Genomic DNA, 22,634 nt, shown 5'->3' with positions numbered 1-22,634 from the left:
TTTCATTTAGAAAATTATTCAGCAACTATAAAAGGGGAAAATTCCTATTTATAGCTCAAGAACTAGCATCAAATAGGACATTGAATTCTTGCTGATAGAGGAAGTGACCTGTTCTCTAATGCAGCAATACTTCTGCTGAAAAGAAACAGCATCTCAGATGGGGGGAAGGGATCAAAAAGCCTTGGGCCATTTCTTTCCATTGAAGATGTGCCGCAGACCTAAAAATGTAGGATCTGGCCTTCTCCCTTCCTGCTGAAACCATCTGTGAATGATACTGCAGAAAACCCTTTCCCTGCGGATCTGTGGTTAGCAGTAATGAGTCTGATGGCTCCTGACAGTCTGTTCTGGAGCCGACCTTAAGTTTCTGATCGATATCTGCTCTCTGACCTTCACCTGGAGCAAAGGAAGTCCCCGCAAAGCGTGCGTGCTGTGCACAAGAAGCACAAATCCCTGGCTTGGGTAGAGCTTGCGTGAGGGTGAGCGTGGCATCGCGTTTGTAGAGCCCCAATGTAAAAAGCACGTGGGACTGAGGAACAGAGAACTGGCAATGCAAGGCGAGGTGGGAAGAGCACAGCGCTGGTGCCCTGCAGGCCACACGGAGGCGGTGGAGGTGACCGTGCTTCATCTCAGCCCGCCGCCCTGACTGCAACTCCGCTCTGCTCTCCCTTCCCCCGGGTGCGGCGATTCCCCCCAGGTCGCGCTGCTGCTGCCGTTCCCTGCCGTCTCCTTTATCCTTCCTACGGTCTTCAGGCTCCTTAGCAAGAGCTGCAGTGGGCGATACCAAGCGAGGCCCCGAGAGGTGGAGGAGCAGAGGATGGGATTCCCCTCGTGTTGCTGTGGAAACCGTTGGAAGGGAAGCAGCAAAACCGGGGCTGGCAGGGAGCGCTGGGCGGCGTGCGGAGGCAGGGCTGTGCTGACATCACGAGGCGAGGCGGCGTGGGGAAGGGAGAGCGAGGGAGGCTGCGGAGGGGAGAGAGCTGCACCGAGTGGGCTCCGGGCAAGGTAAGAAGCCGGGGGAACTGGGCAGGGCGGTTCTACGAGCGGCTGCAGGCTCAGGACCTGCCTCGGCAGCCTTCGGGCTGATGTGGGGGTGTTCCTGGCAGCGGCGGCTTTGCACAATGCTCTGAGCACCTGGCACAGCAGGGCTGGGCTCTTGGGACCCGGTCAGAGCCTGGATGCCCGATGCAAAGCTGCAAACGCGTCCCCCCAGGATATCAGTGCGTGTCGCTCACTGCTGGGAAGAGCCGGGCACACCTAAACCTCCAGGAGTGTGCAGCAGCCCCAGTCCCTCTGGAGAAGGGGACCAGAGTTCCCTATTTGGATAAGAGTACAAACCTTTAAACCTGCAGCACAAGTTTGGAGACCCAGCCTCCCTGGGCTACATCGAGCTGATAGGAAGCTGTGAGCAGAGTTTGTGCTTTGGAGCTGAGCCCAGCAGTGTGCATTTGGGATGGGTATCCTAAGCTACGCGTCTCAAGCAGTCACAAGACTTACCCAGCCTGTGCAGGAAGCAGTCATCCTGGGGAAGGCAGCCTGGTACAAATTTATTGCTGGGAGTTCTCCAGATGTGGATCCTGCGAATCTGCAGACCTTGGAGGCAGAAAACAAAGCCCTTGAAACGTTTTGCATGTCATGTTGTCCTTTAGTGTAACGGTTGCAAAAAGGGGATCCAGTTTGTTAGCAGAGAGAACAAGGAGCGATGGTCACCTCTGTGCCATGCAGCATCCTAGTGGAACCCATGTATTCAGCTGGCCCAGGGGGAATTTCATCTCCTTCTACTCCAAAAGCTGGGCTTGTTCATTAGTGCTGGAACAGCTGGTGGTGTAACAGCTCTGATTCTGTGGCAGAGGGTGAATGGATTTCATAGCAACAAAGAGGACGGGCTGGGCACTCCTCTGCCCATTCAGACCCACAGTGTGTATCCGACTAAGCAAAAAACTTTGAGGGTTAAAGCCCATTGCTGGCAAGCCCTGCAGGTATCACAAACCATTACTGGGGAGGAGAGAGAAGAGGCACAGAACAGAACTTCAGGTGGAGCTGAAGAAACTTTTTTTTAACATCAAAGAACACAAAGAGCCAATGCCTCTGTCACAAGCATTCTGTTGAAAAAAGTTTCATGTTTGCTACGTTTGTGGAATCACAAAACGTCACTTAAGGAGCTGGGGAGAGCAGTGGGGCCATGGAGCAGTCAGGAACGCCCAAGCATACCTAAGAAAGCAGACTTGTAGAAAGGAGCAGAAATATACCTTAATTAAGGAAGGCTATTGCTGCAAGACGCATGATCTTCCCGCACACAGCTGCTGGGTCTACATGGAGCACTTGGGAGCGGCCCAAGTTGGCCATACTGTGGTAACTCTGCAAAAAGCAACAGCTTGTGCTGCTGCGTGGGACTTCTGCAGCAGTGCTGTGCTGGAGGCCCCCCCACAGCAGCTTTCAGCAGAGGGGAGGCTGAGGAGAGGTGGCAGCGCTGTCACCCAGGTGGCTGCGCAGTCAGCTGTGCTGCGTGCCTCTGACGTGGGCACAGAGGGGGGAGAGGCTCTGGCAGCAGCTCCTGCCAGCTTGCAGAGCCGCACGGAGCAGCTGGGGTGGAAGGGAGGCCCCAGGAGCTCCCAAATGGGACTCTGCCTGTGCTGGCTGCAGCTCGGGAAGGGTTAACTCTGCTTTTCTGCAGTTCCAGTCCCTGAGGCAGCTGCTGGCCATGCGGAACTGCACACACAGCTCGGGCTGCTTCTAGGTTGTGTTTCATCTTGATTTTTTCAAGGATATTCAAAATTAGCAGGGGAGCAGCGCCAGAACCGCCTACAAGCAGAAAGCCCCAGTCGCCCCTCCAAGTCCTTGACCTTCCCCACTGTTCCTTTTGTTCACCCTATAACTTGCCTACGCTGCAGAGGGGATGATCATGTGAATATTACACAGCCCGGCATCTGCGCATCAGCTGAAGCAGCTGAGTGTCCCCAGCGAGCCCTGAGTGCCTTCACGCGATCTCTCTTCCACAGCTGTGCTGTATTTCGTGGGTGTTTGTCCCTGCCGTGGGCCGTCACTGCTCGGCACGAGGGCTGTTTGTGGCACTTCTTGTGGTCTTTGTGAGGGAGGTAGAAGGGCAGATATTTCCACCTCTCCAGAATGCAATAGGTGATGCGCTGGGAGCTTGTGCTCTGCTGGCTGTTGGCACCCAGCTCGCAACAAACGCCCTCTGAGAAATTGGGCTGTGGACCTGCAAGGCTCTGCAGAGGGCTGGGGCACCATGGGGAGCCGCCCTTGTGCCAGGGTCCAACAAGGGCGCTGGGAGCTGAGCCAGGTCCTGCTGGACATTCTAATCCTTCCTGTTCCAGTCTCTCTTGGCCACGACTCCGCTGCAGAGAATGTTTCCCAGTTCCTTTGGCAGAGGCACACACAGGCGCCTGCCCTGTTTGCCTTCACCCTTCCCCAGTGCCTGTGAGTGCAGCAGGGCAGTTGTGCACCCAGGAGTGCAGGTCACTGCGTTCCCAGTGCTGCCCTGGGCTCCCCTCTGTCATCTCCCCAAACCTAGGCTGGAATTTCCCTCTGCTGAGGCTCCCATTTGTTTAATAGCTGAGGTTACTTGAGTAATCAATAGTTCCCTGTTCCTTAATGAAAATATTTAGCTAAACCAGCATTTCTAACTAAACCTGGCCTTCACTGTCATCTCTGGGGGAAAATTTAGGCGCACTCTTACCCAACTTACTCACATAGGACTTCGCTCCTTTTTTAGCTACTGCCAGCATCTTTTTTGTTTTTTTTGAAACTATCTGGGAAAGGCTGGAAGCACACGGAGGAGCTGCCAAAGTCATCTGACTCCTGTCAGTCTCAGCCCCTCTTGGTTCTGCTCCAAGAGCTCATTCTCTCTGCTTGCTTCTTCAAAGAAGGTGATGAGGACGGAGTCAATGGGATTCATGTGGCCAAGCGCACTGCTGACATAAATCCCAGCCCACAGGCTCCAGAACTTGGCTGGGCTGCTACCAAGAGAAGAAAAGCTTCCTGTCATACAGCAGGCCCAGTGCAGGGCAAGACCAGGGCTGCAAGACAAGGTGCCCATAGCAAGGCTCCACGACTGTGAGCAGCACTTCCTCACAAACACTCAAAGGCTTCGGCTCCCTGGAGCTGGATTTCCACTGGCTCCGTCCCAGGTGGTGAATGGCTGGACAGCAGTTCTGGGCTCCTCTGACTGAAGGAGATCTCCGTTAGTTCTGCCCCTGGGACAACAGAAACACCCTCACTGCGTACTGCCAGCATCTCTTCTCGCTTCCAGTATTTCCAAACCAAACAAGATCACAAAAAGACTCAAGAGAAACCTGCTTCCCCTCTTCACAGGACTCCTCTTTCTGCCTCACGTATGCCTTCGTTGCCATCTCTCGCACACCAAATGCAGGAGCAAACACTGGGCTTTGGCAGGGCTCAAAGCCTTGGCTGCTCAGGCGGGAAAGAGGCGTTCCTGGTCCACAGCCCAGAGACAGGGTTCTGCTCCCCGTCCACTGCCACGTTCTCCAGCTGCAGTTTTGGTGCTCATCCCATGCTGATAGCACTGATCCTGCATGCTGGGACTGGGCAGCACCCCTGGGTGCTGGTTGTGAAGCCAGGGGAAGCAGGTCAGAACAGCTGGGGCAGAAAGCAGAGCGATGTGAACCCTGCACGCTGCTGCAGCCGAGCTGCACATCCCAGCAGGAAGCCCAGGAGTCAGCACTGCCTTGAGAGGCTTTTCCCCAAATATGCCTGACTGCGGGGGGCAGGGAAATGCAAAGGGAGGCTGTGTAAAGCCAGAATGCCTCTGGTTCGTGAAAATAGGGCTGTTTTCGCCAACAGTTGCCCTGGGCTGGCCCTGCCTTCCCACCAGGTGCTCCATCACTGCCTCAGGCCGTGACTCGGCATTTACTCTACACTGCTGCAGCTTCCCTCTCCTCTGCTCATCTTGTTCTGCTCCAGCGCCACAGCAGAGGATGGTACACAGGACTGTTGGAAGAGCAGCTGCAGTCTGAGCCAGGCCAAGGGCAGGGGCTTGGCAGCCAAGTATCAGGCTGAGAGACGATCACATCTGAGACAAGAGAACTTTGACTGAGCCAGTTTTCAGCCAGGAGCTCATACATTTCCCACCTGGTCAGCGTTGGCTCAGCCCTCTGGAAAATGACACGCATTTTCCTTGCTGCTGGGCCAGAAGTCTGGCAGCACCACACTGCTCTCCCCATCCTGGCTGCTGGAGGGACCAGAATCACTCCTTTCCCCTTTTCACAGCTGTTGCTGGTTATGAAAATGGGAACATTCCCCAGCCAGTTCTCAGCAGGAACTGCCCCTTCCAGGGCTGACCGCACGGGCTGCTTCTTCCTCTTCCCTCCTGCTGTCACAGATCTGGGTACATTCTAGTCCTGGTGAAGCACTGCCCTTCCTAGCTCCCTTTCCTCGCACAGCACACGAGAGGCCCATGGCTCTGGCCTGTGAAGAGGGGGGATGTTTATTTTTTTGCCCCAGATCTAGAAAATTCTTGAGCCAATTATCCTCCCAAAATACTGGGAAAGAAATAAGAAGCCCTGGGATCTGTCTTGCTGGAGGGATTTACTCTGCAAGCTGTCAGACTGCAAGGAAAGTGTTCCTGACACCAGCTACCATCCCAACAGCACACGAGGAAGATCACACCTAGCGGCAGAGCAGAGGGACGCCGTCATGGCATCTCACAAGGCAGTCGTTATTTCTTGTCACATCAGACCCAGAGCCCACGCAATTGCCTGTGGTACAGAGCTCAGGGAAGACAGGAAGGAGACAGCAGGAGTCACTGCTGCTGGGAGCCGTGGGGATCCAAAGCTTGGCCAGATTCACAAAGGGCCGCCCTGCCCAGCAAGCTGAGCGTTTCTGGGAAATCCCAAATGGTGCAGCTGAGCTAATTCAGAAAGCAATTGTCTGGCTAGTGCCAAGGTCAGGCTGAGTAACTCCTTCCCTCCGTCTTCCACTTCTGCTGGGTGAGGCAGGAAGCTGAAAACTCCCAGCCTGCTTCTGGGACCCCGCTATGCGACAGCAAGCAGCTGGGTAGCAAATACATGTCAGCACCAAACCCCACTGTGCTCAGTTCCCTTCTTGTCTCCCAGCGGCACAGAGACAAAATTTCCTCACTCTTCATTTCACATCTCAGGGAAAATTTCTGCCACTGGTGTTGACTTAAATGAAAAGTTGGTAAATTCAGAAGGAAATGCGGCTTCATTAAGTCAGATGCTAACCTTTGGAACTGCTTTGAGAATTCTTGAGTTAAGTACAATAACTGGCTTGGAAATATCCTGGTGGTTTTGTAACCTTTAATAGCATCTGTACTTCTGCACCCAGACAAGGGTCATCAGACTGCTCCAAGATGTGATAAGATCTCCACAGAGAAACCAGGGAAGAATTCTCTTCCTGTCTTTCCTCATCCTGTTGTGATTGCCATTGCTCAGCTTCCATAAAGCAAAGGAATTACCCAAGCTCAGCGTGGCACGGCCTGGTGTATGGAGTACAGCAAGGGGCCTGTTCCCCCAAATCTGACTTCAGTGTGAAAATAAGCTCTACGGTGGCACTTCTGGAGGTGGTGAATGCTTTGGGAGCGTTGCCTCTGAGACAGAGCAGTGAGACACAGCGTTGCTGAAGGGGCTCCACATAAGGACTGCTTGCACTGACGGGAGTTGTGTTCTTGTCATCAGAAGTCACCCACAAACTTTTCTCTTCCCAGATGTCATCTCGTGCTTTGTGGCATCAGGGCTAAAACTCCTTTGAAGCCAAGCAGCCCCAGAGACAAACCCCAGCCGCCACCTGCCTGTGACAGCAGGTCCCTGGCACTCAATTTGCTGGGCCTTCTCCCACTAGCAGGTCACTGAGAGCTCTGGATTATACCCAGGCAGCACGGACGCTGTAATATGCAAGCCCTGAAACTGCAGCGCCTGCTCCACTACACAGCAAAATAGGTCGTGCATCAGCAAATGAAAAAGGACAGATGGTGTCTGCTAATACAGCTTAGTTTATGGCCTGCAGGATTAACTCACTAGCTGTCATGCCTGCAGAAGATAGGAAGTGGGTGGGTTGGGTGGAGGAAACACAGTGTGCCCAACCCTACCTGTCTGCAAGGTGCACAAGCTGGAAAGGATGTCAGAGATGCTGTGAGGTTTTAAGATGCTGCTGAAGGACGGCCAGCATAGCATCTCTTCTGGGGCACCAAAGCTACTGCCTCACACCAAGCTCTTCTATCCAGCTCCAGCTCTCACACTACTACTGCAAAGGTCAGCTCTGTAAAAAGATGCTGAGCCATGCAGGCATCCCCAGCAGAGACAGGGACACCACCTCTGTGCACCAACAACCGCTCTGCAGGAGAGAAGCCACAGCTTCCTGCCCTGTGCCACCTAGGGGACAGTCTCCAGTTCAGCCTTTTGAACTCCCGAGCAGCCATGTGTCTGCAGGAGCGAGACAGAAAGCTGAGGCAGAAGCTTCAGGTCTTTTCAATGCTTTCTATGTGACACACTGTTCTCCTTTCCTGGAAATCAGGCCAGTGCCTCACTCTGCACTCATTGCAGAAGACAAGCTCTGTGCCAGCATGTCACTTCTCTGCATCTGCTGTCTGAGGGCAAAACGAACCCTTCCCCACTTCCCCACAAATGGTCTTCCTGAAGGTTTCACCTCGATCTTTGCTATCCCTGCTGTGGCCAGGTTTGTTCAAACCCTGCAAGGTGCTGAGCTCTCCAAAACATCGCTGTCATCACAAGGAGAGGCTCCTGAGGCAGCGCTGGGCTCCAGCCTCGCTGTGTCTCTTTCTCTCCCCAGTGTCACAGACAGGTGGCTGCCAGAGGTGTTTGTCACCCCCACTGTCTCTTAACCACAGCTAGCTGTCACAGGCACTGGGGGTTTTCTCCAGTGACTAATTTGCCTGTGTTTATGCCAACACCAAACACGTAATTGTCTGCTTAACAGCTCGGGTGAGGAGGGAGTCTGGCTGCCTCTTTGTATTGTAGGGATCAAACCAGCACTCCTGATGGTAGCACCCTGCTGGCTAAACCTTCTCAGATATAAATCCTGTGTCATTAGGGACGGCTGGTCACCAGGAAGAGTGAATTGAGAGCAGCGATCTCACTTTTATCACCAAAGCTGTACAGAGAGTGTGCAGGACAGCCGATACATAAGCAAATCAGAACAGCCTGTGCTTTTATAACAAAAGGAAATGCTTCTGTGGAGGTGAAAAGCGTATCAGATTACTATTATAAGCACTTGCTTAATGCTCCCTACCTTTACGTCATCACTGAAGCAGACAGCATTTATCTCTACGTCCTTGCTCAGGGTCTCCTTTTGGCACGCGTGTATCCGCAGCAGGGCCAGGCCCATGGCCCGTCTGGCTGAGACCTGGGGAGACAGGATGCTGAGCCACATGGGCACTGAACCCCCAAGTTGTTCCCCCTCAGATCTCCCCACCTCCCACCTCTTTTGTCAGCTGCTGACAAGCCTTGCCATGTGCGTAGGTGGCTCCCAAGCTTACAAGATGATTCCCCGCAACCCCCACCCCTCCTCATAAGTGTTCAGGATTTCGAGGAGGGGGAGCACAGCATTCCTCCATCTGCAAGCCTGCTCTGCAGGAGATGTGCGATGCTTTCACAGTGCTCCATGTGGCAACTCCCTCCCGGGATTTCACATGACAGCATCTTCCATGGAAAGTCACAGCAGGGAGTGGAAGATTGTCTGCAGTATGTGTGGGTGTTACGGGAGAGCAGAGTAGGATGAGGAGATGGAGGGGAGAGGGGATGCAACCACAGAGCAAACCAGAATCCGATGGAAGGAGCCTTGAATTCCTGAGCCCAAGGCTCCCTTCTTCTGTCTTTTGCTCTTCATTTAAAAGAATGCCAGTCCCTGTCAGTCCTGCAGAGAAAAAGGGAATCAAGCAGAATCATCTCTTTGTTCCCTCAACACGTCTCATGGGACCGCAGGAGGCGAACAGGACACGAACTAACGAGATCAGTCCAGAGAGTTGGCACACTGGGGACAGCCCTCCCCAGCCACTGTTGTCTTCCCTGGAGAGAAATAAACGTCTGCTAATGGCATCTCCATCTGAGAAATGATCAGAGTGCACTGTCATTACAAACCAGCGGCTCCCCAGGGCTGCACAGAAAATGACCCCAGTGAACTTCAGCTCTTGGATACGCAGCTGCTACCTCATGTATACAAAGGATCCCTCGCTGCTCATCTCAGAGCTCTCAGGGTGGGAACCTCTCGCAGCCCACAGCGGCCAATCCTGCTCTGCTGGGACACTTGGAGGAACGCCGGAGGCCCACACGCTCCTGAGCAATGGGGCAAGGAGCCAAGATGGGGTCAACACTGAGCTTAAAACTCCGCTTGTGCTGCATGGTCCGACTCCCTCACACCTCTTTCTTGACGCTGAGCCTCTCAGGGTTGTTTGCATGGTGCACCTCATTGCACCTAGAACCCTTCAGGAGCCCTGGCTGTGCCACCAAAGCAGGGCCAAAGGTCTCAGCCTGCCCAGAAACCAGAGCTGAGTCATTCCAGAGTGTTCCTGCTCAGCAACAAGGAAGAACTCCGCAGTTTGAGCTCCTGGTGTAAAGCCACTCCCCTCCTGTCCCATTTCACCCCAGATGTGGCCATTTTGGAGGGCAGCAACATGAGCTGGATTTCCTCTGAACTCCATCTGCTCTGAAGCACAGCCGGTGACCCATGAATAACTGCATGTTCGTTTGGGGGAAGAGGGAGAAACCCTGAGAAGAACCTGTGTACTTCCAGGGACGTTTGAGGGAGGGACTCACAATCAGTGCCAAAACGACCAGGAGGTTTTGGGCAGATTGAACTCTGTCTGTCCTGCAGACCAGTGACAGGAGGAGGATATTCCCCAGATATCTGAGTAACCAGGAAAGGGGGGAGGGGGCAGGCGAAGGGGACACGGTAGAAGTGGGAGTTTCTGTTTCCTCAGCAGCAAACCAAAGCTGGTGCTCGTCTGCCAGGGCCCCACTGCGGCAACATTCCCAGCCACAGCACAGCCCTGCCCTCCATGCAAATACTCCCAGTCTGAGAGCAGTTTCACAAGCCCTTCTCGGAAGCCAGCCTCTGCTTTCACTCTCTGAATTACAGAGGGGAGTTTTCATTACATCACCAGGGTTCTTCCTCCCCGAAGCCTGTGTCAGAGCAGCCACTTTCCTCCACAGGGACTTTCAGGGTGCGGGCAGCCGAGGCAGTTCCTGGAAGGCAGCCCTGTGCCCCTGAGGTGGGCTCAATGCACATCAGCTCCCATCGCCCCAGCCGTGCAGAGCAGCGCCCATTGGCAGCAACCGGTGCTGAGAGGCAGCATTCCCTGTGCTGCTGCTGGGAGCCTCCCTGGGAGATCCAGCATTTCAGGCAGCTGTAAAAGCTGCCCGTGACAAATCCTCTGCTCTGCTGAGGATCCTCTGCTCTGACTGAAGCAGCAGCATTCCAGCTTTCTGCCAGCGTAAGCAAGAGCAAATTTGCCTATCAGGGCTGAGTTTCGTTCTCTGAAGCGTTTGAATTCTCTTTTTTTTTGTTTTGTTTTGTTTGTTTGTTCATATTTGAAAATGTCCCTGAGTTAAACAGTCAGGCTTGTGCCAGCTTCCCCACAGCCCCAGGTCACAGCTAACCTCACCTCCCTCCCAGCCGATGCCGTTCCCGTCAGTGCCGTTCCCATCATTTCCTCTCCCAGCAGCCTTCTTCCGTGTGCTCTCTGTCCCAGCCCCGCACGCCGTGTTTTGATTTAAATCTCAATTTGAATCAAAACAAACCACCGGCTTCAAACTGCTCCCTCCTGAGGAACGCGCTCCTGGCCAGGGCTATGGAAACTCCACGCTGGAGCATCTCAGCCACACAGAACTTGTTTTCAGGCAGCTGGTACATCCAGACCGTGGCAGTTAGAAGCCCACATCCACCAGAATGCTAAAAGCACTGAATCCTCTCAGCGGTGTGAGGACTGGCAAAAGATCTGAGCAGCACAGGAGCAGGAGAGGCAGAGGATGATGCTAAAGTCAGCACGAGCCCCTCCGATCTCCCCCTCCACCTCCCAGCCCCACTTGTATCACAATACTTCATATGAGGGAGTGAGGAATAATTTCTGCCCTGTCAGCACATCACGAGCTGATGCCTTTCCCAGGGACTCCAGATGGTTTTGCTCTCTGTGGCTGCATTACTGGTAATTCAGGCCCGCCTCACATGAGCTTTAGAGATGAAACCTTCCCACAATTAGTTACAGTCTGCTCTTGTGCTGCAGCGGACGCAGGGCTGAGCTGTCAGTGCTGTCTGGGAGCCCTGTCCCACACACAGGCCCTGCCCAGGTTTCTCTATTTTGGTCAGCAGTGTGATTTTTCAAGTGAAATCATCAGACCAAGACAATCTCAGCTGCAGATGGGTAGCGACAGCCATTTGGAAGCGTCTCATACCCAACCCATCTCAGCTAGGAACAGCTGATTTCAACATCATCTGGATTTACACTGATGTAACACCTCTTCTCTCCTTTTCCAGCCTTCCTTTCCCACCAGTGAAAGGGGAGAGGATCCTTTCACACATCAGGGCTCTGCATCAGAAGCATCCCAGCATCGCCATTCCTCCACACAAGGTGGTAACAGGAGTTGGCAGCACAGCAGGGATGGAGCTCAGTAACTCACATTGCTTCGGGGCAAAGCGCTTCCAGGCCTCCCTATGATGCCACTGGCCTCTTTTGGAGAACTGCTTTGCTCTCTTGCTGAATTAGCTTGCTAGTAACAGGGTTCTCAATCCCCATTTAGCAGAGTTTAACACTGAGGCCAATCCCAAGCGCGGTCCAAAGCTTGCAGCTGGGCCAAAGGCACATGCATTGCAGCTGGAACAGCAGAGCGTAGCAGAGGTGAGGGAGAGCTGACAGACAGGCTCTGGGGAATGACTTGGATGCAGCAGGCAGAACTACAAGGGAGGGGGTATGGCAGGCACAGAACTAACAGAAACACCACAGAAAGAAAGAGGAGAGCTGACGGGGTAGTAGGAGGGAAGGAAGCTTCACGTGTGCACTCATGCAGGTGATTTACTCCCTCTGTGCCTACATTCATCCTTCTATCAAGCATAGAAGCGCCACCGTTATCTCTGCTGCACAGAAAGGCTCAGGCTCTGAGCCTGCAGCACAGCACAGCACCCAGGTGCCTCCAGCAGCGCGGGCTGGGCTCGCTCAGCCTCGTTCTGCCGCCAGGAGCAATGAAAGGCAGGGAGGGAGCGCAAACCGTGAAAACTGCGCAAATGGACTTTGCTGAGAGAAGCGGCGGACGTCCCAGAGAGCGCTGAAGCCGCACTCGCCTCGTCACAAAACGACTGCAGAGCGCCCGGTGCGAAGCAGGCAGCCTGCAGGGAAAGCGGCCGTTCTGTGCCGGTTCAACACACGCTGCAGACCTCCGTGCTTCACCTCCCACCGCAACCACAGGCGGCGCCCAGCTGGGCTATTCGTTGGTCTCTGCGGGCTCACAGGAGCCCCGCGGGCAGAGTGGGTTGCAGCCCCGCGGGGGGGAACGCAGAGCCCGGCGCGGTCGTCAGGGCGGCGGGAGGCGCGGAGCGGCTCTGCGGGCTGCGATCCTTCGTCCGGACCCTCGGCACCGCAGCTCGGCCTCACCGCCCGCCCAGGCAGCCCGCGGTCACGGAAGCTCCAGCCGGACCCCAGAGCTCCATCGATGTCGCAGGAAGAGCACCGGGCCGGTGCCGGTAACGGCGGGGCTCCACAACCGCCGGCAGCAGCGCACACACCGCCGCCCCGCACCTCCAGCCCGCGCTCCTCGCGCCCCCCAGGGCGCTGCCCGCAACTAAAATGGCGGCGGCGGCTTCGCCTCGTGATTGGCGGGGCGGGTGGGGGGCGGGGCGAACCACGGGGGGGGGCGCGGCTCGGTGGGCGGGGCGGGGCCTGGCGGGGCGGGGCGCGGCGCGCTCACGGCTCCGGTGCCGCTGTCGTTGCAGCGCCCATCGGGACGCGGTGTCCGGCGCCCGGCGCTCCCGGATCGCCCGCGGCTCGTCGATACCGTCGCCTGGCAACCGCCGCCCCGTCGCCATGGGCTCCGAGCGGGACTCCGAATCGCCGCGCTCCTCCTCCATCCACTCGGCCGCCGCCAAGTGCCCGAAGCCCGGCCGCCGCCGCCGCCTCTCCTTCCAGAGCGTCTTCTCCGCCGCCGCCGCCTCCGCCGCTGGCGGCCGCCGCCGTGCTAAAGCCGATCCGCCGCCCGCCGCCCCGCCGCCGCCTCCCGCCGCTCCCCCGGCCCCACCGCCCCCTCCGCCGCCCCCTCCGCCGCCGCCCCCCGAGGAGGCTCCGGCAGCGGCGGCGGCGGCGGCGGAGGGGAGCGGCGAAGAGGAGCTGGAGTGCCCGCTGTGCCTGGTGCGGCAGCCGGCCGAGAACGCGCCGCGCCTGCTGTCGTGTCCGCACCGCTCGTGCGGGGCCTGCCTGCGGCAGTACCTGCGGATCGAGATCACCGAGTCCCGCGTCAACATCTGCTGCCCCGAGTGCAGCGAGCGCCTCAACCCCGCCGACATCCGCCGGCTGCTCCGCGACTCCCCGCACCTCGTGGCCAAATACGAGGAGTTCATGCTGCGCCGCTGCCTCGCTGCGGACCCCGACTGCCGCTGGTGCCCGGCGCCCGACTGCGGGTGAGTGCGGGGAGGGGACGCGGCCCCGTGGGGGACCGCTTCTGGGACGGCTCGGGACGGGTCCCCTGTTCCTATAGGGGCTGCTGCTGCGACAGCTCGGGGAGGGGTCCCCTGTCCCTTCCCAACCCGAGGCCCAGCACAGCCTGCAGCAATGGGACCTGCTGCCCCGGTTGGGTGCCAGCTCCCCAGGCAGCTCTGGCCCCGTGCTGTGCTGTCACTAACGCACATTTCTGTTCATGCAGATTGCTGTGGAAAGCCCTCATTGCAGGCTGTCTTTGCATGGCAGGCAGCGGCCCGTGCAGGGGAGTTGATAGGCCTGGGGTACCAATATATCACACCAGGATCTGGCCTTGAGAACTGTGGAAATGCAGACTAGGGGGGACCTCGTAGTGGAAATTGGAAGGGGCTTTAGTTGAGCTATCATTTCCTTCATCTAAAAGAAAGCCTGCTTTTTCTGCACAAATGGGAAGCACAGAATTTCCCCTCCGCGTGTATTGCAGCAGTGTGTGCACAGGGGCACGCTGCACCTTCCTGGGGAGGGAGGAGCTGTAAACGGTCCCTATTTCCCAGCAAGGATGCCTGCATGGCACAGAGCAGTGATGTTGACTCATTATCCGTTGCCCAAGTGAGAAAATATCTGTCTGTCCAGAAGTCAGCCCGCCCAGCCTGGGTGACTGCACTTATCAGTGCACTGCTTTCATTTTCTCTTCTCTTTTCCTTTGAACGAACTCTGCTGGGTTTCTATTTACGCTTAAGGCAAAGCTGCCCGGAAAAGGCCTTTGTTCAGGGAACTCAGAGAAGTGCTGCAAAGTTCAGCCAGGCTGCCGTGAGAGGTGCAGCTCCAGGCAGTGTGAACATGAAAGGAAAGTCTGACCTGGCAGCGGGGGATGGAAAGCGTGGTGGGAGGGCTGTGAAGATGTAATCACAGTGTTGTCTTTGCTGTCCCATGCAAACCGGTTAACCTGTCCCAGGTCCCCCGTTGCAGGTCCTCTGAGCAGCACTACACAAGGGCTGTTTCTTCAGAGAGCAGCCAGCAGCTGTGCTGGCATCTGCAGGAAACCCAGGCTCCGGGTGTTTGGTGATGCCGGGGCAGGGCAGGCCGTGCAGGCTGAGCACCAGGGGCTGCCCCTCCTCTCAGTGCTGGAGCAAACCTGGTGCTGTCAGCTCTGTGAAGGGGCCCAGCTGCAGCCTGGTTGTGGGTTGGGGCAGATGGGTGTCATGCAGCTCGACCCGCAAGCCCCTTAGTGAGGGGAGCAGTGCTGGGCATCCTCCTCCAAACCACTTTGGAAGTGGGCTCTCTGCACTCAAACAAAGGCTGCTGGAATCAGCCCTCCGGCAGCAGGAGGAGTTAATCACTCGATCCATTCTCCCCACCCAGTGCCTTCCCTTGTGCTTATGTAGAGTGAGCTATGAATTATTTACTGTGGGCTTTCCCTCCACAGTGGTGGCACTGCACCATGCCCAGCAGGAACGTGGCACACAGCGCTGCTGGGCAGGACGCTGCTGCTGGGAGCTGCACTGTGGGACGGTGGAAGCTGCCAGCCTGGTGCGCGGCGCAGCATCCTGTGCTGCACACCTACTGCAGTCTTTCGTAAACGGAAGAGCTGTGCTGTGCAGGAGGAGGAGTGCCGACACAACACAGCGCGTGTTGCCATGGGAACGCTGGGCAGTGGATGCACCGTCACTCACAATACACATAATTTTCTGTATTTGCAGCGTTTTCACCCCTCCCTGCTACAATCAGCCGGCTGTGGAGAACAACAGAACCTTTAAGCCCGCTGTGCTGTGTGGGCTGAGCAATGTGAATGGGGCTGAGCGTGCTGCGGGGCTCAGGCTTCCCAGGAGCAGAGCGTGGCCGTGGCTGTCTGGGCAGCCCTGGCTGCTGGGGTCTCAGAAAGGCACTCAGTGCCAGTTTCCCCTTTCAACTACATTGGGCTGAGCCAAAAAGAGTCCATTTAACGGAGGGAGGTCAGGTGGGGATGGATGTGTCGGCTGCCACATCCTGCGTGAGAGCTCCTTTCTCGCTGACCTTGACTTTGGAGCCATTCTTCCTTTCTCTCATAGAGAAAGCTGTGTAGGTTTCAGGCTTGTGGGCTCGTTCTTGCTGTTTGTTGCTTCAGTTCCAGGAACGAAATGTAAACGAGGAGGATTTCATTTCTCATGGGAGTATGTAGAAAAACCCTAAATCTCTTACGAGGGGTCAACCCAGAGCGTGAAGCTGCTCCACGCATTGTGGGCTGCTCACAGGCAGTGCTGTGTGGTGGTGGCACAGTGAGGATGCTCAGCAGGATCCTCCCAAAGTCACACAGGAGGGCCCAGGGCCGTCGCCCCGCACCGCCCTCGTCCCACCTCCCCCAGGATGGGCTGATGCAAACCCACCGCCGTGCCTCCAACCCCGCGCTCTGCCCAGCAGTGTTTCTTTGGCAATTATTTCGTACCCCAGCATGAAGAAGTTGCTCCAACTCCCACGGGATGTGAATCATTGTGGTATGACACATTCGGCGGTTCTCACGCTGCAGCCTCTGAGAAGAGGCAACACAACTTGAGCTGTACGAGCTCTAAATATAAAACCCTAAATGGGAGTTGTTCTCCTCTGACCACTGACCAAAATGCTGAGGATGGTTGGCACCCTGTGCTGGAAGCCCTCAGCCCATGGGGTGGAGGTCAGCGCCGTGCAGTGTTCTGTGCCCACTCTTCCTTGAGGAACACTGCGGTGCTGTCAGGAGGGGCTGATGCTCCAGCTCCCTGCCCTCATTCTGTTGGTTTTACACCAGTTTGGGCTTAATCCAGAAGCAGGATCATTAGTGTCTGTGCAGTCCTGTGCAGGATCATTGTGCCTGGCACAACTTCAGCCCTCCTAACCCCTCCGGCCATGCACCCACCTTCACACCTGGCTGTCCTACAGCTGCTGAGCTGCAGAAGGGAGCATCAGAGCCTGGATCAGCAGAGAGGGCAGGCAGGGTGAGCATCGATCAGGGGAAATCGACAGTGAGAGCTGCCAGTGCTTATCAAGGAGAGAACTCAATATTGCAAACTGTCTGTATAAAGGAAGCTGCCCCAAGTAACCCAATTAGCAGCTCTTAATTTCAGGCCCTGCGGTGCGAGGCACAGGACTGGACAGCGGGAACGTGTCAGAGCACAGGGTGGTGCAGCACCCTGCAGTGAGAGCCTCGGGACACCTGGGCAGCACCGACGGCCGCAGGGCCGTGCTGGGCACTGCTGCTGTTCTCTGACTCTCCACATCTTCCTCCCCAGCTATGCTGTTATTGCCTACGGCTGCGCCAGCTGCCCCAAGCTGACCTGTGAGCGGGACGGCTGCCAGACGGAGTTCTGCTACCACTGCAAGCAGATATGGCACCCCAACCAGACGTGCGACATGGCCCGGCAGCAGCGCGCCCAGACGCTCCGCGTGCGCACCAAGCACACGTCAGGGCTCAGCTACGGGCAGGAGTCCGGGCCAGGTAGGGCTTCATGGAGCTGGGGTCAGTGTGTGCTGCGAGGTGTGGGTAGGGCTGGGGCTGGGATGTGGTGGAAAGCACAGCAACGAGAGCAGAGCAGTAAGGTCCTGGGCTGCAGCGAGCGAGGACTTTGCTCAAATGCAGCAGCCACAGAAACAAAGGAAAGAAGCTGCTTGCTTTCGGCAGGCCTCAGGGAGGCAGAGATCTCCAAAGAGATCCTCACCTCCACTGCCAACCCTTAAAGGAGGGCTGGGAAGGGCTGCATCCTGGGCCCTTCATTGCTCAGCAGCACTGCATGTACCTGAGCTGCCCTGGGTTGGCCCTGCCTTCCCACCAGGTGCTCCATCACTGCCTCAGGCCATGACTCAGCATTTCCACTTCAGGGGTACAGCTGAGGGTCTCCAGCTGTGCAGCTGGGAGGCATTGCCCAGAACAAATCTGATGGGCTGCTATAGAAATCAGGATGCAAAATGGGACAGGAGAGGTGACGTGCTCGGGTCCTTCCTCCTCAGCTCTCCTCATCCGCCCCAGCAATGCTTGTGGCTGCTTTGATCTTGAATGCTTCTTACTGAGCTAGATGTTGAACAAATAGGTGCTTCTTACAGCTGCGAGTTCCAGTTTGCAGAAAATGTAGTATTAATGCCTGTCCATGTTTGGGGAGGCTCCCATGAGGTGTTCATAATGTCAAGCACAGAAAACATGCCAACCCACAGCCTCCAGCACTGCCTGGTGGGGGCTGCTGTGTGCACAGAGCTTGTTAAAAATAGCTGTGGTGACTCTGGGAGTGGGCACTGAGGCCATTTCTCCCCATTCCTCCCTATCCCCAGACACAGCACACTGCAGTGCCCGTCGTGTTGGTTCCTGTGCTCAGAGTGGGGCTGCCCAGAGGTGGCTCAGCCCCGTGCTCTGGTTGTAGAGCCCTGATGAGGGACAGTGTGGTTGCTGCGGTACAAAGCAGTGAATGCAAAGCAGTTCCTGAGCTTTTTCACCCTTCTAAAGGAGATCCCAGCCAGGAGGAATTGAGCCACTGAACAGGAGATTCTTTGGTTTTTCCCACCCCATTCCTTCTGATTTGGGTGCAGTGATTAATGAGGTGTGAGCCAGGCTCTCAGCAGCTGGATCTCATGTTGCTGAGGGTTGGAGGCTGCCAATCTGCACCGTAGCACAGACAGCCATTGCGTAATCTGACCAGATGGTGCTCGAATGAAGGGGGAGGTGGAGGACCCCCACCCTGTCAGGGCATCACAGCACCCGGCTCTGCAGCCCCAGCCCCAATGGCTGCTCCCAAATGCCAGGGCAGAGGCCTCCATGCCTTGCTGCCCCAGTTGCTCTGCTGCTCCTGGCCCATGAATCACCTTTGTGAAGCAATTTAATAATGATTCTGACCTACCCTGTTGTCCTGGCTAGCACAGAGCAGGAATGACTTGTTCCCAGCACTGAAGCATGCCCTGAAACACATCCCATCAAGGCCAGAGAGAGCTTTTACAAGGGCTGTTGCTTCCAGACCTTTCTATCCAAGCAAATCGCTTTGGTGGGTGCTGTCTCATCGCTGTTACCTTCTCAGAGTAAAGAAAAACCAAGGGTACAACCAACTGGTTGTACCATCCCCACCCTCTGTGCTAGCAAAGGTGATCCAAAGCAAAGGCTCCGGGCGTAACAAGGAAACCCCCCGTGCTCACACACCTCAACCCCATGCCCTCTTCCCCCGCAGCAGACGACATCAAGCCGTGCCCGCGCTGCAGTGCCTACATCATCAAGATGAACGACGGGAGCTGCAACCACATGACGTGTGCGGTGTGTGGCTGTGAGTTCTGCTGGCTGTGCATGAAGGAGATCTCCGACCTGCACTACCTCAGGTGCTTTGCTTCCCATCCTCGCGCCTCTCCAAGAATCCGTTGGCCAAACTCTCTTCTTTCTGACCCAAAGTTTTGGGCTTCCTTCCCACCTTGTGGTAGAGTGGAGGCTCTTCTGCCCCTCCTGATGCGATGGCATTTGAGAGCTTTGTGGCGTGCTGGGTTATGAAACTCAGCATGGCTGAGGTCGGAAGGGACCTCAAAGGCCGTGTCACTGAACACAGTCCTGGTGGTGTGATAATCACCTCGAGGGCCAGATTAATCAGAATGGGGGAGAAACCTTTTTTGTGTTGTTCACCTACTCCTTAAGCTCTGGGTTTGTTCCTGTGGAAGTTGGCTTAGGGTTTCTCAGGGATTGCTCAAGTTTTAATGTCATTTCTTCCTTCCATTAAGCCCATCTGGCTGTACATTCTGGGGCAAAAAGCCATGGAGTCGCAAGAAGAAGATTCTCTGGCAGCTGGGCACGCTGATCGGCGCTCCTGTAGGCATTTCCCTCATTGCTGGCATTGCCATTCCTGCTATGGTCATTGGCATCCCTGTCTATGTCGGGAGAAAGGTAAAGGTGGCAAAGCACGCGGTGGGAGCAGAGAGATCCAAGCTCGGGGCATTCTGTGTGCTCCAGGCATCTGAGCAGCAATTGGGCTCACGGGGAGGGTGGGTCTCTTCGTAGAACCCAAATTCGGTTGCGTTTTCTAAGCCCTGTCTTATCTCCTGGGCTTTGTATGGGGAGAGGAGGCGGTGGCCGGTGGTTGAATCTCCTCAGATGTCACATTGTGCCCAAACCTTGAGCTGGGAGGAGGAGCCCTCTTGGCACACCCCATGGTGGGGGCTCATAGTGTCTCCCAGTGTCTGCGTTCTCACCCAGTGCCTGTCCTTCCCTCAGATCCACAGCAGGTATGAGGGGAAGAAAACCTCCAAGCACAAGAGGAATTTGGCCATTACTGGAGGGGTCACCTTGTCTGTCATCGCCTCTCCGGTCATCGCTGCTGTCAGTGTTGGTAAGCAGGCACTGCGTGGTTCCCTTCCAGCGTGAGCAGGGCTGGAAGTCCCAACCCAGAGAGTCTGCCCAGCAGAGCTCGGCCTTCAGCTCCTCTTCACTCTGCAGGTATCGGAGTGCCCATCATGCTGGCTTACGTCTACGGCGTCGTGCCCATCTCGCTGTGCCGCGGCGGGGGCTGCGGGGTCAGCACTGCCAATGGGAAGGGCGTGAAGATCGAGTTTGATGAAGACGACGGACCGATCACAGGTAGTGTGATGGGGAGGGCGAAGCAGGACCCTCTCACTGCCTGTTGTGTTGAGGAGACGGGGGCCTGCATAGCTCCCAGATCTGAACATAAGCTTACTTCAGTTTAACTAGGAGGAGATAGAATTATAGAATCATAGTGTGGCTTGGAAGGAACCTTAAATATCATCCAGTCCCAACCCCTGCTGTGGGCTGGCTGCCCGTAGCTCAGGCTGCCCAGGGCCCATCCGTGGCCTTGGGCACCTCCAGGGATGGGGCACCCACCCTGGGCCAGTGCCTCATTGCCCTCTGAGTGAAGAATTTCCCTGACTCCCTGCTGTCCCTCCCCCACAGTGGCCGATGCCTGGCGAGCCCTGAAGAACCCCAGCATTGGTGAAAGCAGCATCGAGGGGCTGACCAGCGTGCTGAGCACCAGTGGGAGCCCCACGGATGGGCTCAGCGTCATGCAGAGCAACTACAGTGAGACAGCCAGCTTTGCAGCGCTGTCGGGCGGCACGCTGAGCGGCGGCGTGCTCTCAGGAGGCAAAGGGAAATACAGCAGGTGAATGGGGCAGGAGAAGGGGATGGGGTTCCCAGGGCTGTGCTGGCCGAGCAGCTTCATGTAGGGCTCTGCTTTCCAAGTTGGGAGGTTGCACTACAGTTTTACACCATGGTTTCCTTCTCAGCTTGGCTGCTGAGTAATTGGAGACGTGTTGATACGGCAGCCAAGACAGAGCCACATGCTGCTTCTGTGGAAAGCTGTTCTTCTCAGGAATTGCATGAGTCATGGATACAAACACTGTTTCAACTTTGACATGGAAAACAAAATGAGTTTACCTAAATGGAGCCAAAAATTAAATGAAACAAGGGGAGCCATTGGTGTCTAACACTGCTATGCCAAGCTGGGCCAGCACTGAGCCTTTTGCTGTCCACAGAACCATAGAGTGGTTTGGGTTGGAAGGGACCTTGAAGGCCATCCTTGCTCCAGCCCCTGCATGGTCTGGGTGGCCTGCAGCAGCTCAGGCTGTGCAGGTCTCCATCCAGCCTGGCCTTGAACACCTCCAGGCATGGGGCAACCACATCCTTCATGCACCCCGTGGCACACAGGGACCGTTTGGTGCCCCCTGAGGACCACCTGAGGCATTTCTGAGCAGCCCTCTCCTTTCCCACAGGCTGGAGGTGCAGGCAGACGTCCAGAAGGAGATTTTCCCCAAGGACTCCGTCAGCCTGGGGGCCATCAGCGACAACGCCAGCACGCGGGCCATGGCCGGTTCCATCATCAGCTCCTACAACCCGCAGGACAGGTGTGTGGTGTGGGCATCCTGGAAATGTCTGCGCTGTGGTGGGTGGTGCGGTGCAGCAGGCTGCTCCCTGGTGGCTGCTGGCTGCGTTGGTGCTGCGCCGGCACAGGAGTGGAAGCACGAACCTCCTGCGCTGCGCTGCGGCGCCCATGGGTGCCCCGGGCTGCAGCCAAGTCACACAGGGGCGCTTCTTTGTGCAGGGAGTGCAATAACATGGAGATCCAGGTGGACATCGAGGCCAAACCGAGCCACTACCAGCTGGCCAGCGGCAGCAGCACGGAGGACTCGCTGCACGTCCACACCCAAATGGCAGAGAATGAGGAAGAGGAGGAGGAGGAGGGAGAGGAGGAGGAGGAAGAGGAGGATGGTGAGCAGGAGCCGACATGCAAACACCAAAGCTGTGAGCAAAAGGACTGCGTTGCCAGCAAAACCTGGGACATCACCCTGGCACAGCCTGAGAGCATACGGAGCGACCTGGAGAGCTCGGACAGCCAGTCTGACGACGTGCCCGACCTCACCTCGGACGACTGCGGCTCCCCCCGCTCCCGCAGCGCGGCCCCCTGCCCGCAGACCCCCAGCGCCAGAGGTGCTGAGAGCCCAAGTGCCCACCTGAGCCACTGTGCCCATGCCGAGGGCCGCAGGCTGGACGAGATGCTCACACTGGAGTGCATCGAAGCCCGGGTGTGAGGTGCCCTCCTGCCCAAAGCGCGCTGCTGTCATCGCATCTGCCGGGGCAGGGCTGTGGCTGTGGCTTCTCCTTGCAGCCCCCACCTCGCCTCGGGGAGCTGCTGTTTCTTACGTGACAAAAAAGGATAAAGGAAAACATGCCCCCCACCCTCTTTTTGTTTTAATTTATTGGTTCAAGCTCTGTGAGGTGCGTACGAGTGTAAATATGTATGTGTGTCTGTACGTCTGCAACCGTCCTAAGGACTATTTGAATAAAGACTCTGGTTGTCCTTCACCTCGCATCCAGCCCATCCTTCATGCAGACGCACGGTGCAGTCCTCCTCATGGTGCCTTTGGGGGTCTGTAAGCACCACCACAGACCAGAGGGAAGGGGCACATCTCAGCCTGCAGCATCTCCTCGAGGAAGAGGAGCAGTGGTTTGCGTGCTGGGCTGCCCTGCACTGCCTTGTCCCCTCCAGCATGGTGCATCCCCAGGGTGTCCCTGCATTATGCAGCCGCAGTG

General features: G+C 56.5%; 1 protein-coding gene across 2 annotated transcripts; it reads left to right on the top strand.

Moving 5' to 3' along the window:
• Positions 1-282: 282 nt before the first annotated feature.
• On the top strand, positions 283-22,406 carry RNF19B (ring finger protein 19B). 2 transcript variants are annotated; one of them, XM_048969134.1, is made up of 10 exons: positions 283-1,002; positions 12,931-13,611; positions 16,867-17,072; positions 18,784-18,925; positions 19,316-19,478; positions 19,806-19,920; positions 20,028-20,168; positions 20,499-20,706; positions 21,317-21,448; positions 21,646-22,406. In XM_048969134.1, exons 1-10 carry the CDS (start codon positions 815-817, stop codon positions 22,130-22,132), a joined length of 2,463 nt encoding a protein of 820 aa, XP_048825091.1. In that variant the 5' UTR covers positions 283-814; the 3' UTR covers positions 22,133-22,406. The 2 variants fall into 2 exon arrangements, with proteins under 2 accessions (XP_048825091.1, XP_048825090.1); XM_048969133.1 differs by having other exon boundaries at positions 286-1,002; positions 18,781-18,925.
• Positions 22,407-22,634: the final 228 nt, after the last annotated feature.

The sequence above is a fragment of the Lagopus muta genome, chromosome 23, assembly GCF_023343835.1.
Source record: "Lagopus muta isolate bLagMut1 chromosome 23, bLagMut1 primary, whole genome shotgun sequence".
Lineage (NCBI taxonomy): Eukaryota > Metazoa > Chordata > Aves > Galliformes > Phasianidae > Lagopus > Lagopus muta.
The sequence above is the reverse complement of the archived record's forward strand: the minus strand, read 5'-3'. Positions and strand labels throughout refer to the sequence as shown.

Bases quoted from the DNA above. Each gene is read 5' to 3' on its own strand.
- RNF19B (XM_048969133.1), top strand. From the start codon at position 815: ATGGGATTCCCCTCGTGTTGCTGTGGAAACCGTTGGAAGGGAAGCAGC. The intron at 20,169-20,498 runs GTAGTGTGATGG...CCTCCCCCACAG, and splicing joins AGACGACGGACCGATCACAG to TGGCCGATGCCTGGCGAGCC. The intron at 20,707-21,316 runs GTGAATGGGGCA...CCTTTCCCACAG, and splicing joins GGCAAAGGGAAATACAGCAG to GCTGGAGGTGCAGGCAGACG.